The sequence below is a fragment of the Salvia hispanica genome, chromosome 5, assembly GCF_023119035.1.
Source record: "Salvia hispanica cultivar TCC Black 2014 chromosome 5, UniMelb_Shisp_WGS_1.0, whole genome shotgun sequence".
In the NCBI taxonomy this organism is placed as follows: Eukaryota; Viridiplantae; Streptophyta; class Magnoliopsida; order Lamiales; family Lamiaceae; genus Salvia; species Salvia hispanica.
The window spans coordinates 11,685,470-11,703,785 of record NC_062969.1 but is presented as its reverse complement, the minus strand read 5'-3'; the positions used below and the strand labels follow the sequence as shown (position 1 = coordinate 11,703,785).

The window sequence follows — 18,316 nt, the reverse complement described above, 5'->3', positions numbered from 1 at the left end:
CTCCAATTCTGTTGCTTAGTATGTAACCTTTAATTTCTGTTGCTTCTGTAATTTCCAGTTTATGTGATCACGAATAATGGAAGTATGCCTACATGACAAGTCATTTTCCACTCACAAGTGGTGGTGAAATCCAATAGAAACCCATATGATCATGAAAATCAAAGTATGACTACATGACAAGCCATTCTCCATCACAAGTGGTGGTGGAATCCAATAGAAACTCATGTGATCAAGAATAATGGAAGTATGCCTACATGACAAGTCATTTTTCACTCACAAGTGGTGGTGGAATCCAATAGAAACACGTGTGATCACGAAAATCAGAGTATGACTACATGACAAGCCATTCTCCATCACAAGTGGTGGTGAAATCCAATGGAAACCCTTGTGATCACGAAAATCAAAGTATGACTACATGACAAGTCATTCTCCATCACAAGTGGCGGTGGAATCCAATAGAAACTCATGTGATCACGAAAATCAAATTATGACTACATTTACAAGTCATTTTTTTTAACAAGTGATGGTAGAATCCAAGGAAAACCCATGTGCTCATAAATGATAGTAGTGGAAGCATATGCTCAACAAATAACTTCTATATATTTACCTATATGCTTCACGAAAATTACACACAAACCCTCTCACAATTATTGAGCCAACTCTCCCTAAAAAATATCATCAAATTTTAATTTTGAAGCTTCCAATCTTCTTGAAGACAATGAATGGGGAGAAATTTTTTTTGAACAAAATCAGCAACTCGATCAACTAATCGAGGATATAACTATTTGGCCAACAAACCTGTCTTCACAACCTACAACCCACACGGTTAGAGCTAGAAGGAGATACATTGGAAGGAAACGTGAGGAGGGTCATGATACTATTTTTGAGCAGTACTTTGCTGAAGATCCAATCTATCCTCCAGATTTTTTTCGAACAAGGTATCGCATGCGAAAACCTTTGTTCGAAAAAATAATGAACAAGCTCGTCGAGACCGACAACTTTTTTGTGCAAAAGCGTGATGCTACTGGTCGGCTTGGTATGTCTGCCATTCAGAAATGTACAGCAGCGATGAGGGTGTTGCCCGACTTGCACGACGAATATTTGAGAATGAGCGCTCAACTCATTCGCAAATCTCTCATCAAGTTCGTTGAAGGTGTAATTTCTAACTTTGGCGATGAGTACTTGCGAAAGCCCACCGAAGAAGACTAGGCAAGACTGCTGCATATTGGAGAACAACGTGGGTTTCCAGGCAATTGAATGTCTAGTTTTCATCTTATGTATGAGTACCAATTATGTATTTTCAATTTCGTATTTCAATTATTGTAATTTATGTTTTTTTAAGTTTGTCTCTATAATTTTTAGTTTGTCATTTTATTGTGTTTTTTTATAAATTTTATTATGCAATAATATATATTCATGTAATAATATTATTATTTAAAAAATGATATAAAAATAAATGTATAATAGTGTGGTTGGGTTGGATGAATATTGATGATGTGGAGGAGATAGAAATGAATTAAATATTGAAAAAGTGAATGGTTGGGTTGGGTTGGATGGTTGCTGATAAACATGGTCTTAGGGTTCAGCACGAGTTTTGATGTAAAATTGGTAAAGTAAGAGAGAGGTAGAGAGAAAAAATAAATAAAGTATTGTTAGTGGAGAATGAGTCACACCTCATTAAGCAGAAAAGACTTTCCAAAATTAGAAAATGCTTCTTGTGGGATAGATGGTGTAATTAGGACGGAGAGTATATATTTTTAAGGGAAGGACTCATAGAACACAAATCAAAGCCTTTTATGGAATAAATTTAATAACTGAATGGAATAACTGAATGAACAATTACAAAGTTTTTAATGATTAACCAAAGACTATTAGAAACATTCTTCACAATTGTCCCTAGGGAGAATACGGAGATATTGAATTGTTCTTACGACATCTGGAGACCATAACCTAGCTTATATTTATAATCCCTCCGTCCCACTCTAAGCAAGATATTTTTCTTTTTGGGATGTTTCACTCTAAATGACACATTCTAAATATAAAAACGACACCTTCTCTACTTTTTCCTTGCCTCTTACTTTATTCTCTCCACTTTACTTACAAAACAACATTACATAAAATCTTGTGCCAATTATAAATGATCCACTTAGAGGGAATGTAAACTATAACACATTTTATTTTTTATTTGGTCCATCAACAAATCGAAAAGTCTCTTATAAAATCTACACTTATTTACATAGCAAATTAAATACACTTTAGCCCAAATTTTAGTCCCTAATGGACCACTTTAATTAGGCACCCGAAAGATAGTCAGTCATACACAATAAATTAGTCACGCGGAAGCTTAAATTTTCAACAATCTCCAACTTGGGCAACACATATGACACCAAACAAATGTGTACAAACCAAATGAGCATTCAAATATACTAGTATCACGTTGTGTATTACCGAACAATCTTATTATTAACCATATCGACAAAGGACTAATGAGATAATCACCACATTTTTCGTGATTATATCCATCAGTAAGCACATATGCAAATATAATCAACAACAAATAAATCATGGAGTTTAGCATGAAAATTTAATGCAAAGTGATCATACATGCATATTCCAATTGGTCTTTTCAGATCCTTAATGCGATTAAAGCAAAACCAAATAGTAACTAGTAATGGACAAACATAAGTACTCCATATGCATAGATTAACATGAGTTGCATAACTACATGTTCAAAACATAATATAAAGCAATCACACCCCAAACCCTCTGACGTATATACTTATAATAAACGAATATAAATTAAAGTAAATAAATCACTTATCAATTACATCACCATCATCAAAAGTACTATAGTTATAAAATCCATCATTTATTAGCTTATTTTCAAAATATTCAAAATCAGCACACATAACCATAAACATTGATTATCACAAACAGTTCCATATTCATATGCATACGTCTCTTTGTTCAAATTATTATTCTGTGACAAATCAAGTCTGGTATTTGCCCGGGATTCCTTTATGACCGAATGTCCCTCTGTAGTTGGACTCATATGTCCCTCTATATTTGACTCGAAGGTCCCTGGTCCTTTGTATTTGACTCATAGGTCCTTCTAAAATTTTAGATCCACAACAAGATCGTCACAAATAGGCCTGGGGAAAAATATCGAAATACCAAAATATCGGCCTTATCGTACCGAAAAAATACTGAAAATATCGATTTTTCGGTATACCGTGACTTTCGGTACGGTATCATACCTTACCGAAAGATTGCGGTAAGGTAACGGTATGAATTTTCAAATACCGCGTTATACCGCTGCATACCGAAATTCAGGTATATACCGTAAATTAAGGTATATACCGTAAACTAAGGTATATACCACAAAAATATAACACAATTATATATAAAATATTTTTTTTATATTTTTAAAATTATAAAATCTATTGTGAAATATAAATATAATTATGAATAAATTATATTTATATTTATTTTTAAAATTATAAAATATAAATAATATTCTAAAAGCTCTAATTTTCTATTTTAATTGATGTTGAAAGTAAGGTATACCGCAAAAGTAAGGTATATCGAACTTCGGTACGGTATACCGAAAATGAGGTACGATATCGGTATGGAAATTCGTCATACCGAAAATAAGGTATATCGAAGTTCGGTATACCGAAAACTTTGTTAAGGTAAAGGTATGACTTTTTCGCATACCGTTTTTACGGTAAGGTATACGGTATGGTGGTCTCGATAAGGTATACCTTACCTACCCACCCCTAGTCAAAAAATCCTATTTAATCACATGATTTTTATAATTTCAATGTCATACGTAAAACATATCCATTGCACCAATAACATACTCCTATCATATCCACCATTAATATCAAATAACATATAACTATATCAGAGTAACATCACATAATCCAAAAAACTCTCTCCAACTCAACATATAACAATCAACCACATAATCCATATAAAATTTAAAATATGATTAATACGCACCTGATTACAAAATTAATCTAACTAAGTTCTTGGTTCTACTTTACGATATATAGTACTAAGATTCATGATTCTTTCTCTTCTTTTTCTTTTATTCTCATTTTATATTCTTTTAATTTCTCCATATTAAAACTAAACTTTCTATTTTCTTTTCCTCATTCCTTTCCCATTGTTTACTGACTCGACATATATAATGAATTGAAAAGCGGTTAATATTAAATTAAAGATATTGATATGAATCATAAATAACTTAAATAACTTAGATAAATGGCAACATGCACGTCTGGTGGTTCAATTCCTTGACATTTGTCTTGTCAGATTAGTGGCATTATTATATGGTGACCACGTGCATACATATTCTTAAAGTGAAACTTACAATTATTTATATAAAGACGTGATCAAATGAAAACCATATATATAATGAAAACTCAAAACTTTAATCATAGCCACTAATTATTTTTAATCAGTGATTAATATTATTTTAAATTAAAATGTCAATAACTTATCTGGATTTATCAACAGATGGTATAATAGACATTATAATAATATGGTGAATTATTTAATCCAGATTTGGTCGCTCTCTCTCCTCCACTAACCACGTAATTAAAGTTTCAATTCCTCCCCTCATTTTAATTTTTCTCCTTTTCTTCGTTCTCTTTCCTTTTCGTCGAAAAAATTGCTTGAATTTTGAATTGAAATTGCGTTGATTCTTTGATGATATTAAATTTTGTGTTGAAATCGTGTTGATTCAATGTTGATTCTAAAATGTTGATTCTAAAATCCATATGAAGATTTTTTGTTGAATTTGTGTTGAATCGATCGTGTTGCTTTTTCGTTGAATTCTGAAAGCTGGGTTGATTTTTTGCGCTAAAATTTCGTTGATTCTTTTATTCTGCTGTTGGTGATTTTTAGCGTTGAAATTGCGTTGATTCTTTTGTTCTGTTGATGTTGAATATTTTGTTAAAATCGTATTGATTCTAAAATATGGATTTGATTTTTTTTAGATTTTTTTGTTGAATTTGTGTTGAATCGATCGCGTTGCTTTTTTGTTGAATTCTGAAATCTGTGTTAATTTTTTGTGCTTAAATTTCCTTGATTCTTTTGTTCTGTTCTTGTTGATTTTTTGCGTTGATTCTTTTGTTCTGCTAGTGTTGAATATTTTATTGAAATCGTATTGATTCTATGTTGATTCTAAAATCTGTATTGATTCTAAAATGTTTTGTTTAAATCATATTGATTCTATGTAAAGATCCTTTTGATGATGTGAATATTTTAGTTTTGGAAGGTAGGAGAGAAATTAGGAACGCAAGAATCGTTCAGAAACTTAACTTACAAAAATACCCTCTGTTGACAAAATACATGCTCTTGTTGAGATAGAAATTCTACGCAATATTAACCATAAATCTGTTATAATTAATGGCTAGGATTAAAATTTTGAGTTTTCATTATATATATGATTTTCATTATATCACACACCCTATTTATTGAAGGAACTGGCAGCGGAAGCGCTCACATAAATCAATTACATAATATTTCTGATCTATTTAGCAGATTATTTAGACAAATTCTATTCGCGCAATTATCACATGTATCATGCTCATAACTCAAATAAAACATGCTTTAAATTAATTGAAACCTAAAACATGTTTTTCTACGGTTTAGCCATTATACCTTGATGATTCTCCAAAGAATCGAAGATAGCTAGCGCCTTCTCCACGTGAAGATCTTTAGTACAAAACCACGGATCTTCTGTCTGGTTCCCGGACTGTAAACTGATATCAGGGTGGGCTGATCTCACCAGTATACTAGAACTTAAATAAGGAAGACGGAAAACCTTTCCCACGGAGGAGAAAAATCGTCCCTCACAGTATAGAAGAGGGGGACGAAAATTTTGATGAAAAACAAGTGTGTTTTCTGTCTCCTTTATTCTCCTATTTATATTAAGTGACATATTGGGCCCAGACATGGATCTATTGAAGGTTTTGGATATGGGCTCCTTCAATTAGCTTTTTACTAATTAAATTAAACCCAATTTAATATAAGCTTATAATTGGAATATTACGAGCAGCCACTACAGAAGTAATATTGCACTCCCATCCAAATCCGAAATTATAAGTACTCCGGGTTTCCATTGCTTGATATTTATTTCCCGCGCTTAAGATAGAAACATCCATTAATTAATTATTGTCTGATATGGACTTAATTAATTAATATTTTACTTATTCCAAGAGAGGACTCAGCAAGAAAATCTTATTTATTATTCATAGAGTAATTAAACTCCAACTAGCTAGATTCCGAATAATAAAACCTTATTTCAAGCTTCTCTTGAGGATGTTATCAAACGAGACTCACATCGCGCACAATTCAACATAATAGCAATCCTAGCACCGCTAGATATTAATCACCACTACCCAATATACCAGGCTTATTGGGTTACGAAAAATTCGCACCATTTGGTAAATCAAAGTAGTGCATAATCAATACCGCATACTCAATGCTAACGTACATTGATTAAGAAATAATAATTTACAAGACCCCGTCTTTCAGTAGATAGCATAAAGACTGTCTCACTGTTAGATCCATTCAGTGCTATACCACACCAATGTCATCTTATTTCAGTAAGGCTTAGAAATAATCGGACTGACATTGCAACTTTTCACGATAGATAGTCTAAGCCTATCTTTCTGGGTTGTGAAATTCTTCTTTTTCTTTGTTCAGAACTGACCGTGTTACCTTAAAGTGAACGACGCCCACAACCGGTCTACTAAAACAAAGACTTAGACTTTGTTAAGTTACTTATACATTTAAACATGTAATAAACATCCATTAAATGTAAAACATAATAACATTATGACAAAAATAATCTGTTTATTCCTTTGGAAAATAAAATAAGAGTTTTAACAGTATTCAATCACTCGAAAGGTGATTTCTAGTGTACAAACTCTAACATTTATATATTAGTACTCATTTAGAAATATCATTATATATATTGTTCCATGCACAAATTACTTCCTGTCATCCATGCACGCACACACGTACACATGCATACGGTATATATACACAAACATATATATAAATTTTCATCTAATTAGTTAAATCGTTATTTAGATACTACTTCCTCCGTCCCAGATAATTCGACCCAATATTCTATTTCGGGTCGTCCCACATAATTTGTCCCACTTCACTTTTACCATTTTTGGTAGTGGACCCCATATTCCACTAACTCATTCCTACTCACATTTTATTATAAAACTAATACTTTAAAAGTAGACTCACATCCCACCAACCTTTTCAACTCACTTTCCATTAGATTTCTTAAAACCCGTGCCAGGTCAAAGTGTCCCGAATTATCTGGGATGGAAGGAGTAATTTACTACATTTTGTAATATAAAATACAATTGAATATACAATAAAGTATTAAACTTGATACAATTGGGTTAGGGATCTCACATTACTTCCACTGAATAGGAGTATCCTTAAATAACATACACCCATTTGAGCTATATGCCTACGAAAAATCTTAGATGATAGTCCCTTAATGAACGGATTTGCTATCACCAAATTTGATCCCTTATAGTACTTTATATGTAATTGTTCATACGAACCTTTTATTTCACACCCAAAAAGCTATTGACTTAATAGAGCTTCCTTGTTTTTGAGGAAGAAGAGTAAAATTATAATTTCATATTCTTAATTTTATTTGCAAAATGTAGTTATCGTAAAATGAAATACTCTATTCATCCAACAATAAGATTCATGTTTTACCATTTCAGTCTGTCCCACAATAAGAGTCATGTTTCATTTTTACTATAAATAGTAAGTAGGTTCCACATTCAACCAATTTATTTCACTCACATTTTATTATATATATAAGTGAGACTCATATTCCATTAACTTATTCAATCCACTTTCTTTACATTTCTTATACCTCGTGCCATAACTAAATATGACTCATATTCTAGTATAAATGGAGTATGAAATTAAAATTAATAATCATATTACCTTTTAAATAAGTAGAAAAGAATAATAATAATAAATTATTTCATAATTAAATTATAAGATGATTAATTTCTATATTAATTTTAAAAAGGTTATATATATTTTAAAGATATCATTGCCACTCCATTATTTAAAAAATACGTGCATATAATATAGCACAAAAATTAAAATAAAATTGATAAAATAAGATAGAGGAGGAGAATGGTAATTAAAGTAGTGTTAGTGAATAGTGAGACCTCATTATTATTTACTCCGTATTTTAATAGTGATATAAGTCGTAAATAACTTGATGTATATGGTTAATAAATTGGAATAACTTTTCATAAATAGAAATGCCTATATTTTGATGGGACAAACAATATTTATGGGACAGATGGAGTTTTATTTTTTAGAAATTTTTATACTGGTGAGAAATAACAAACTCATGTAAAATTCGTGATATTATCTAACAAGTTGAAAGTTTGTGGAAAATCCAAACTTTTTGAATGTTCCATAATATTATGATCAATATCCTTTTTTTTTAATTAAAAATTCAATTGATATTGTAAACAATAAGCACACACTGAACACGACTAATTTACACTTTGAATCCGTAAACGACAAACACTATTTCTCCCATAAAATTAACAAACCATAAACTTAACACCATTTCTCCCCATTAAATTAATAAACCATGAACTTCAAACATTTCAATTTGAACAGTTCATTTCCGGCGGAGGACGACCACGCCCATTAATCTACACGATAATTAAATCTTAATTACTTTAAAATTAGGCAACTATTAGAACGTCCACAATTGGGATTGGGCGCCCTATAGGGCGCCCTGTCTTCCGCCACTATCCTCCAACCCATTCATCTGCAGTGGAACACCCTATAGTTCACCCTATAACTTTAACTCTTATTTTGTACTCCCTCCGTCCACGAAAATTTGTCCCAGTTTTCCATTTCCGTCCGTCCCCCAAAATTTGTCTCATTTCACTTTTACCATTTTTGATAGTAGACCTCATATTCCACTAACTCATTCCTACTCACATTTTATTATAAAACTAATACTTTAAAAGTAGGACCCACAATCCACTAACCTTTTCAACTCACTTTCCATTACATTTCTTAAAACCCGTGCCCGATCAAACCGGGACGAATTTTCGTGGACGGAGGGAGTAGTATTTATTTTTTATTTTTTATGTTTGCAAATAGAATAAAAATATAAAAACACCACGAATTAAAGGCATATCCTATTGTCAGTATTTATTGTTTATATTTTATGCTTGCAAATATGAAAATCATCGGAATTCATTATTGAATTTAGAGAGAAATTGAGATGGAGAAGAGAGTGGAGTGAAAGATGTAAAAATGAGTAAAAAAATTGGTGATATATATAGAAGAAAATATAAAAAAAATTTAAAAAAAAAATGAAAAATGTGTGCATAGTCTGGACTATCGTCCTTACCCCTGCAATAAGGCGGATGATAGGCCGGACAATAGTCCGGACTATGTAAAAATGTGTGCATGGTCCGCGGACTATGCATAGAGTGCAGACTAAAGAAATTGCCTAGGGCGGGATGCTGCGGTGGCACCCTAAGGCGCGTCCGATGTATAGGGCGGGCTTTAAACGGAATTATCATAAATGTAATCGTTTAATACCAGATATGATTTTTGGAATTAATGAATTTTAAGCCTCTCTATTTTATTAGGGGTCCCAATATTCAGCCGTCTCATAAATGCAATGGCATTCAAAGACCCAATATTCAACTACTATCATAAATGCCATGGCATTCAAAGAGTTTACACCATTCAATCACGGCTCACGCACTGAAGTAAAGATCTATACGTTTTCACCTGCAGATTGCCGGTGAGTTTTCCGCTTGCTCAATCTTCGTGAATATCGGAAATGATAGTTTTCTGGTCTCTTACTCTGTATTCGTCTCCTAGTTTGTGGCATCTCAACATTTATATCGATTCTGCTGTAATTTATGCAAATTATGCTCAAACAATGCGTTTGTGTGATTGATTAGCTGAGGATTTACTATTTGAGACAGTTTGATGCGTTTATGTTGGATAATTTTTTCAGCTATCATCTGTTAATTAGTGTTATCCGTGATTTTTTTCTATGATTAGCTTAAATTCTTCATAGATTATGCTTCACCGTGGAAGAAGTGAGACTTTTGGCTGTCCTTTTCGAAAAATACATAAATAAAACAAATATCCGAGTGTTGGATCGTCATTGATTTGTTTGCCTAATCCTGTATTGTTTAGTTTGGTGTTGTTTCCCTGGCTTGTTTTTTCTTGCTCAATTTTCATATTAATGATTTTTTCCCAAAAAAGGTTAGTATTTGGTTTTGGCGTGCTTCTTTCGGTATAATTGTAGGAGTAGTTTTTTCGGTGTGCTGTGTTCGGTAGCTGGACATTTAAAGAAAATGTGAACTCATATGTTTCAATTATCTCATATTTCCAAGGACCACAAATTTCTTGTTGGTTCATTTATCTAATTTTTCTTCCTTTGCATTCTGGAAAATGGAGTGTAGTTCTTTTGTGCTGTTTTGCATGCAAAACTAGATTAATTTTCTGTTCTTTCAGTTTTTACTTTTCCTGTTTCCATTTTCCTTTGAGAAACTTCTTAAGTTCAATTGATGGCCGTGATAGTTGATTTTGAAGAAACAATGAATTAAGTAGGAGCAATTGCCATTTTAATTGAACTTGTAAGTTTAATGCTGACGACGATGCCCAGCTCAAGAGAAGAAAATCCATGAGTGCTTTTTAGCATTAACGGAATATAAGTATATGTTTTCTTTGTTAAATACACTGCATCTATAAAATCCATTCTTATCTAATCAAATATGGCTCTCATCTTTTTTTTTTCCCCTTTGGTGATGAAGTTCACCACCCCGTCTCTTGATCTGATCCTGTGAATCCCAGGCGACCTCTGTCAATTCGTTACTGGTGAAGTTAGTGACCAGTTAGTGCACACCTCAAAGGACCTGGATAACATCTCCATCGAACTCAGTTGAGAAGAATAATTGGTCAGCTAAAAGGGAAAACTATGAACCAACCACCGAATACTGGAAAGAATTCTCTGGCTCTACCACCATCAGAGACTGAGAGTTTGGATGCCCCACTTCACATGATTGGATTTAAATTTGATGAATTATCTGCTAAGAAAGTTTCAGGCTGCGTCCTGATTACCCCGCAGTGCTGTCAGGTGTTACTCCTCTTACTCATTTATCTTGATTCCATCTCCGGCTTTACAAAAAAACTAACGTTTATAAATGGGCAGCCATTCAAAGTTTTGCACGGAGGGATCTCAGCTTTGATAGCCGAGGCTTTGGCAAGCATAGGAGCTCATATTGCTTCAGGTTTTACAAGGGTAGCTGGTATACACCTAAGTATCAATCATCTAAAAAGCGCACAAGAAGGTGATTTAGTAGTTGCTGAGGCTACACCAGTAAATGTTGGCAAATCCATTCAGGTTATCCTTTACAAAATGCTCTATTTTTCTCCAAGTCCAAAAAAAACTATTTTGATTAGATTATATGTTTAATGGCAACGGGATGCACAATATAGCTCGTTCAGAGATGCTCACTTGAATTGTGATTTCAATTAGCAACAATTCGTTGTATTCTCTTTTTTAACGATGCGCTATCCTATAAATCTTCATCTGATAGCACCTTTACTGAAATTGCGGATGAAAAGACCTTGCACAGATCACAATCAAACTTCTCATTTTAGGGTTATAGTTTACAAATGCATAAATACAATCCGAAAGCTGCAACTAGTGGTGCTCAAATACGTCTGATGGTAGGCAGCAAAGAGATTGGTTGACAATGACATGTACTCTAGTTATTATAGCACATGCATATAATTAGTGGGTTGATTGGATCTGAAATGACGATTTATAGGTTTTCCTCAAATCATCTGCTTCTAATAAAGATCTCACTGCATTTTAAGCAGGTCTGGGAAGTTCGCCTCTCAAAACGCGATCCTTCCAACTCTGAGATTCAAACGCTTCTTGCATCCTCAAGAATCACCCTTCTTTGCAACATGTCCGTGCCAGAATCTGCCAGGGATGCTGCTAAAAAGCTAAAAAAATATGCTAAATTGTGACATGTTTTAGTATTTCTTTGCTCCATAGCCAAATTTCAGGCATGAGCTATTTGTGCTTTATTTTTGGCTGAGTCTTGTATCTTCATGTGTGTGCTACATAAGAGAGAACTGATGGTTATGTTACTTATGTAACTCTATCTCAATAATAGATATTCCAATTTTCTTGATTGTCTGGACTCTGGATGAAACTATGTGTAAGAAACTTGTTCTTGACACGTCACAGGTTGAGCTATTCAGAACACACCACGAGTAGCAACGCTAGCAGAAACATTTGATTCATTATGATGAATGCAACTTCCTATTATAAATGTAGCCGACACCAAGCTCGAATTTTGCAGCACACTTTCTTGGCACGGTTAGCTCAGCTCTTACTGTAATAAAAAAATGACGTCTGCATGGATCATCTTAGCATGGATCATCTTGATCACAATAGTTTTGGCCTATGATTAAGGGGGGATTTTCACATTACGCATCTGCGCATTCTGGAATTTGATGTTGTTTCATGTTTGCAGTTTCATCCTCCTACGTGTGCATCAGTGCATGGATGTTTCAAGAATGATTTGATTGCGTGCGTGTGTGTGAGAAGAGAGGTAACTGCCATGTCTTGATTCGTACACTATTTAATCCAGCAACATGGTTTATGAGAGAGAGGGGAATCAAAGCTGTGCCTGGATGCAGCTCCATTAAGATCAACCGACACATGCGAGATTTTTTGATGGGTGATTGCTAAGGATATAACTGAGTTTATATGGGAAGTTTCAGAGAGGGTTCAAGCCAGCGGGTATGAAGTCCGGATCACGTCTATTTTGCATAATGTTGGTAACAGGGAGAAGTGGACGCTCTCTAGGAGCACAAAGAGAGGTTGGCCATTGCATACGGTCTGTTGAGACGAAGGTGCTGTAACTATTAGAGTAGTGAAGAACAAGTTACTTCAGACTACAGAATTTGGTTCCACAAGTTTTTCGATGGAGTCTGCTCTTGCCAAGACTTCTGGTGAACTTCATTCATTGTGTGATGCCACGATTCATTCGTTGTTTGATGTCACGATTCTTGGCTCCTGGTTCAGAGTGGAAGTTTTGGATCACATTCAATGAGGTGAGCTTCTTCACATACAACTACTGTCTTGAATTAAGCCCTTTCTCTTATACTTACATTATTTGTTTCATCTTCTTTAATTATTCACTAGAGTATCTTTTAGCGTATATCTCAATAAACTCAATGAAATAAACATGAGAGATATAGTTATATGATGACGAGAAAAACATAGATAATTTTATTAGAGAAAAAAAGGCGAAAGCCTGGGCAAAAGCTACACTCTCCGAATGACATGAAGCTGTCTCGGACTAGGATTTGTATGTAGATAGTAAGTATTCACTACTTAAACTTGGATTTCAATGCACCATCTATACATTTCCTCTTTGGGAACGGGGATAATCAGGGTTGCCAATCCGCTTGCTGCTTCATAGTTAAACTCAGTTTCAACGTTGTCCACGGTGCAGCTCAGTGGCCGTTGAGAGCAGTAGACACCGAAGCGCCCACATCCTCTAATCCTGAGCGCTATTTTAGCGACAGGCGATCTGTTTTCAGTTGAAGTCTCGGTGTCATCGTTGGTTATGGAGGTATTGTAGACTTCAAACTGCTCGACAGCAGCACCGGAGTTGAACATGTCTAGCAAGCCAATGGGAGCAAAGGCAATGCTGTCCGTCACATTCTGTTTTCGGAGGTTGAGGTAGGTTGTCAGTTAGAGTAAGTAATAAGTGTCGTGGCAGGTATAAAAATGGAGTGTGATGGAAAACTTACCTTCACAGGACAGAAGTGGAAGAGTTCGTATTCGAGAACCTTGAGAGTGACAGGCAATGAAGCTCCTTCTGGCAACCGAACTACCTCTCCTGATCTATAAGCATAGGCTACAGTCTCTCCCTTCCAGTCCGGTCGAGCAATTTGAGCAATTGAGTTGACATCAGTGGCTCGAACAGAGCCAGTGAGTGTGCCAGGGGAGGCATTATGAATACGCGTCTTCTTAGTTACCCTGCACCACCCTGCACCCTGGCAATTGAATACGCCAACCACTCCAGAGCACTTGTTCGTGTTCCAGATTTTAAGCAAGCTGCAAGGTTCATGGTGGTAAGTTGACGTTAGTTTGTTGGTTGATGATGCAGAAGATATAAGGAATTAGGAGAGGATTCAACAAACCTCGTCCCATCTCTGGCTGGGTCGACAAAGAGGCAATCTAGTGTGGGTCGTCCGGGCAACTGTGCTCTGAGAATTGATCCGTCGGGGAGAACCAACTTCTTCAGAAGATCGAAGTTGTGGTTACCAGGCTTGTCACTAACATATATAGCACACCCTCCCACGGATCGAGCTGCAGCATGATACTCAGCAGCTGGATGCAGGCTCTGTAAAAACAAGTATGCGAGTCAGCTTCTCACACCAAGAACATTTGATAATTTCAAAGAGCTAAAGTAGAGCAGTACTCACATGGAACATATCCCAGTCAGGCTGCATGAATTCACCCAAGAATACAGTGTTGTAAGCTACTGAAGAAATGTGAATGGTGTGTGAAGCAGGATCACGGGGGTAGAAATCGTCTGAGGCTCTAACTATAGCAGTCTGCTTGGCGCTATAGAGTCCATCAGTGTTGTGGCACATGCAGGCGATACACCCATTGTCTGGAAAGTTCCGAGAGATTGAGGCTTCAAGGGCCTGATGATAGCTACGAGTGAGGGATACTCTACCACCATGGCCAGCACCTAGAGTCTCAATGATGTTCTGCACGTCGACTTTGACTCCATCCACACCACATGAAGCCAGATAGGCGTGAAGCTCGTTGTAGAAGTTGAAGACCTTCTTAGGGTGTACCAGGCCCAAGCCATGAACAGCAAGACTGTCCATAACAATGTCTGGCTGGTTGCCTAGAACCCCAGGAGACTGCACCGGGTATGCCAAAGATGTCTCATAGTGTTCCATACCAGGACCAGATGGTTGCACTCCACCCCAGTAACCTGCTAAAGCATGCCAAACATAAACATACCTGAAAGTATACAGCAATAAACAGTAAGTTAGTAAGTTAATTTATATTATTGGTAGATTTGATCTGTTAAACCATTAAAAACCACAACTTTGTAGGGTCTTACTTGACATTGTGCTGCTGCTTTGATGTTTTCACCACCTGCTTAAGACCTGATTCTTGTTCATCACCTTCGCTGTTTTTCTTGAATTTTTCGTTCTCTTTTATTCCTGTTAGCCTGTTTGCAAACCTGTAGATCAAATGTCAAACAGGTAAATGCTAGGGACAGAAAGTAGGAGGTAAAATCAGATTATTTTCAAATATAACAAAGTCCATTATAATATAGTTAGTTGTCTTACTGAGCTCCTTCTTGTACAACAGCATTTGCAGCGTCCTTCACCTCACTCCCAATTTGTTGCCAGCCATCATCTATGATGAGAAAACGAGGAGGCGTATTTCCCTCCGACAAGCTGACAGATTAAGTACATGAGGTAAGCGGCTTAGTTTGCGTTCTACTAGTTACAATCAGAGCCAACTAGAACGTACCTCTTGAGACCTTCTTCGACACCTTCTGCAGTGACATCAGTGTAGAAAGCGTCCCAGGTGCACCAGCCAAACCAGTCGATGAACGAGGGCAACTACACAGTCGGAATTTAATATAAGCATACTCTCTAATATTTCAAAATCCCTCTACACTCTAGCAGTTACAAAAAACAATCAAGCAACATATTCTCACTTTCTTCTTCTCTCTGTGCTGAAATGTTTGCAAGTGTTTCTCCACAGCTCTGTTTCAGAAAAATTTTGCCATATTATATTAGTGTGAATTGGTAAGAGGTTGAAACGAAGGGTAATAAAAGAGTACTTACTTCACAGCCTGATTGATCACTTCAAAAGGGTTGGTCCCAGCATGCATGTAAACAAGGTAATTTCCTTGATTGGTTTCAACAGCGTTATCTCCTGCAACAGAAGTACAGAACTCCAATTAACTCCAATCATGTACTATGAATTTGGTATCGTTAAAATTAAATAATTCTTCACCATGCATATTGATGAAATTCAAACTCACCACTCTCGAGGCAAATCTCGAGCTCATTCTTCTCATTCCCCTGAAGAACAGCACGAAACTGCCCTTCGAGAAGAGGCAGGAAGACAGTGTATATGGTTGGCCTATCTTCATGCTCGCCTTCACATGCGTCTTTACTCTCAACGAGCATGAACTGCGTCTCCAACGGAATATCCTGCCCGCATGTTCCCATTCTTTGCGTCATCCACCACAGCTTGAACCGGAATAAGCACATAAACCGCACACCCCTTTTCCCAAAAAAAAAAAACAAAAAATAAAATAAAATTAACTCTGTTTGTCAAAGTACATAATCGAGAAACAGTTTTATAATCAAGACGGACAGAGAGCTTACTCTAGAACACCAACTGGGAAGACGTGAAGGCTCTTGCTGTGTGAAGCCGTTGCACCGATGAAGGCACCGGCGACAAGGCCGGCACCTGATCCCGGAGTCAGCACAATGTTGTCAGCCACGCCTGTGAGTATGGTTTTCCCATGAACCACAAGGTTCCCTTCATTGAGAGAGATCTTCGGCGTCACCGTCATCTTTCTTCCACTCTCTAGAAATGGTCGAGAATTAACTGCATAATCGAAGAGTTAGTAAGCCTAGTTCCGATGCACAAATGCATACAAAAAAGCCTCTGCGGATTGAGATAAGCGCAATCAGCGACCGGAAGAATATTCACCGAAAACCTCCATTTCCGATCAAACAGGGAAAGAGAATGAAAACAAACAACGCCTCTAACACAATTCGAGGAAATCACCTCCACGGAGCTTCGACGAACTCACCGATGGGGTAGAAGGTACAACACACGCTCGACGTACAACCATACTCTCCCGCAAACGCACAAACGGAGGAAAATATCGACACGCAGGCAAAACAAACGCCGAACGCACAATCATTTTCTTATACATTCCCCCCAAAATCCACACAAATCACCAGGAAAAAAAAATAAAAAATCACAGCTCAAAATCAATTCCCCAGAACCTGTAAACTAGACTTCAAATATTTCGAATTCAGCTAAAAGTCGAAGCAATACATACACATCCAAAATCAAAACTCTGCATGCACACTTAAAAACATCGATTCAACTATAATGATGTAATTATTTAAAGCCATGAAAACACGCATAAACCTTTGAAAATAGCAGATTTTTATGTACCTCAAACAGTAGCTTTCAGAAGCTCGATTTATCCGCAAATGCAAACGCGTACGTGTAAATAGGTAGAGAGAGAAAGAGACGAAGAGAGAAAAGGAAGTTGAGAGATGAAGAGAAGTGAGTAAAGGCAAGTTCACGTGAGGGGAAAGGTTGAGCTGAATTGCCCCAAAATTGTGCGCGAGTTTGAAGACGAAACCACCTGGCGCTTTATATATGGGGCGAGGGGTTAAAGGTCGAGCACTTCGACGGAGAAGGCCAACCAGAAACTGACACGTGAGCTCTAGTTACTTGTAGAAGCAAAATGCATCTTCCTATTTTAAACTAATCGCCAAAGCCACGTAAACCTCTCTACTCAATTAGTACGATTTCTATTAATTTATAAAAGCCACCGTCACAAAATCAATTGTCATCGAAATTCTGATTGTATAATTTAGAAAATTTGTTGTTACAAATTATTTTGTAAAATCCTCATCCACAATATCCATGGGTAGAGGACCATTGGCTAATCAAAATATGAAAAAAAGATAGGTGAATAAATTGTTTTGTAAAGACACCGTCACAAAATCGATGGGAGGCCAATTTAGTCAAATTTGTATTTTGTATACAATACATATAAGTGGCAAATGGTTAATTAACTTGTACCATACGAATAATTTGTGACATTAATTAATGATGACATTAACATATGATATGATGGGGTATCGCATTAATGAAATGGTGTATATACTTGAATATTCCTTTCTATTAATCAAACTAGTATCACCCACGTGCGTTGCACGACATATTTTATTTTTATCGTGGTAACTAAAATGAGACACGATACAATTATATGCCACTTTAAAATAAATAAATACTCCTATCATAACATTTTATTAGACAACTAAAATCATAAAATTAAATAAGTCTGCAATAAAAATAATAAAAGCACATATGTTAATTAGAATATTTTTGGGTTTATACTATTAAAGGAGCAATCATATCTTAACA

The 18,316-nt window shown here is 35.7% G+C and overlaps 2 protein-coding genes across 3 annotated transcripts; one reads left to right on the top strand and one right to left on the bottom strand.

Annotated features, from left to right (window-relative positions):
* The first annotated feature begins 9,699 nt into the window (after positions 1–9,699).
* LOC125188397 (1,4-dihydroxy-2-naphthoyl-CoA thioesterase 1-like) lies at positions 9,700–12,269 on the top strand. Of its 2 annotated transcripts, none has more exons than XM_048085212.1 (4): positions 9,700–9,853; positions 10,878–11,200; positions 11,276–11,467; positions 11,950–12,269. In XM_048085212.1, the coding sequence occupies exons 2-4, from the start codon at positions 11,042–11,044 to the stop codon at positions 12,100–12,102; spliced, it is 504 nt and encodes a 167-aa protein (XP_047941169.1). In that variant the 5' UTR covers positions 9,700–9,853; positions 10,878–11,041; the 3' UTR covers positions 12,103–12,269. The 2 variants fall into 2 exon arrangements, with proteins under 2 accessions (XP_047941169.1, XP_047941170.1); XM_048085213.1 differs by having other exon boundaries at positions 9,711–9,853; positions 10,918–11,200.
* A 1,083-nt stretch (positions 12,270–13,352) lies between these two features.
* On the bottom strand, positions 13,353–17,497 carry LOC125188389 (probable galactinol--sucrose galactosyltransferase 2). Its single transcript, XM_048085201.1, has 12 exons — positions 17,333–17,497; positions 16,525–16,750; positions 16,176–16,420; positions 15,976–16,066; positions 15,846–15,894; positions 15,656–15,747; positions 15,469–15,579; positions 15,237–15,359; positions 14,581–15,133; positions 14,296–14,498; positions 13,903–14,209; positions 13,353–13,813 (listed from the first exon to the last, which is right to left on the bottom strand). Exons 2-12 carry the CDS (start codon positions 16,713–16,715, stop codon positions 13,481–13,483), a joined length of 2,298 nt encoding a protein of 765 aa, XP_047941158.1. The 5' UTR covers positions 16,716–16,750; positions 17,333–17,497; the 3' UTR covers positions 13,353–13,480.
* Between the last annotated feature and the right edge of the window lie 819 nt (positions 17,498–18,316).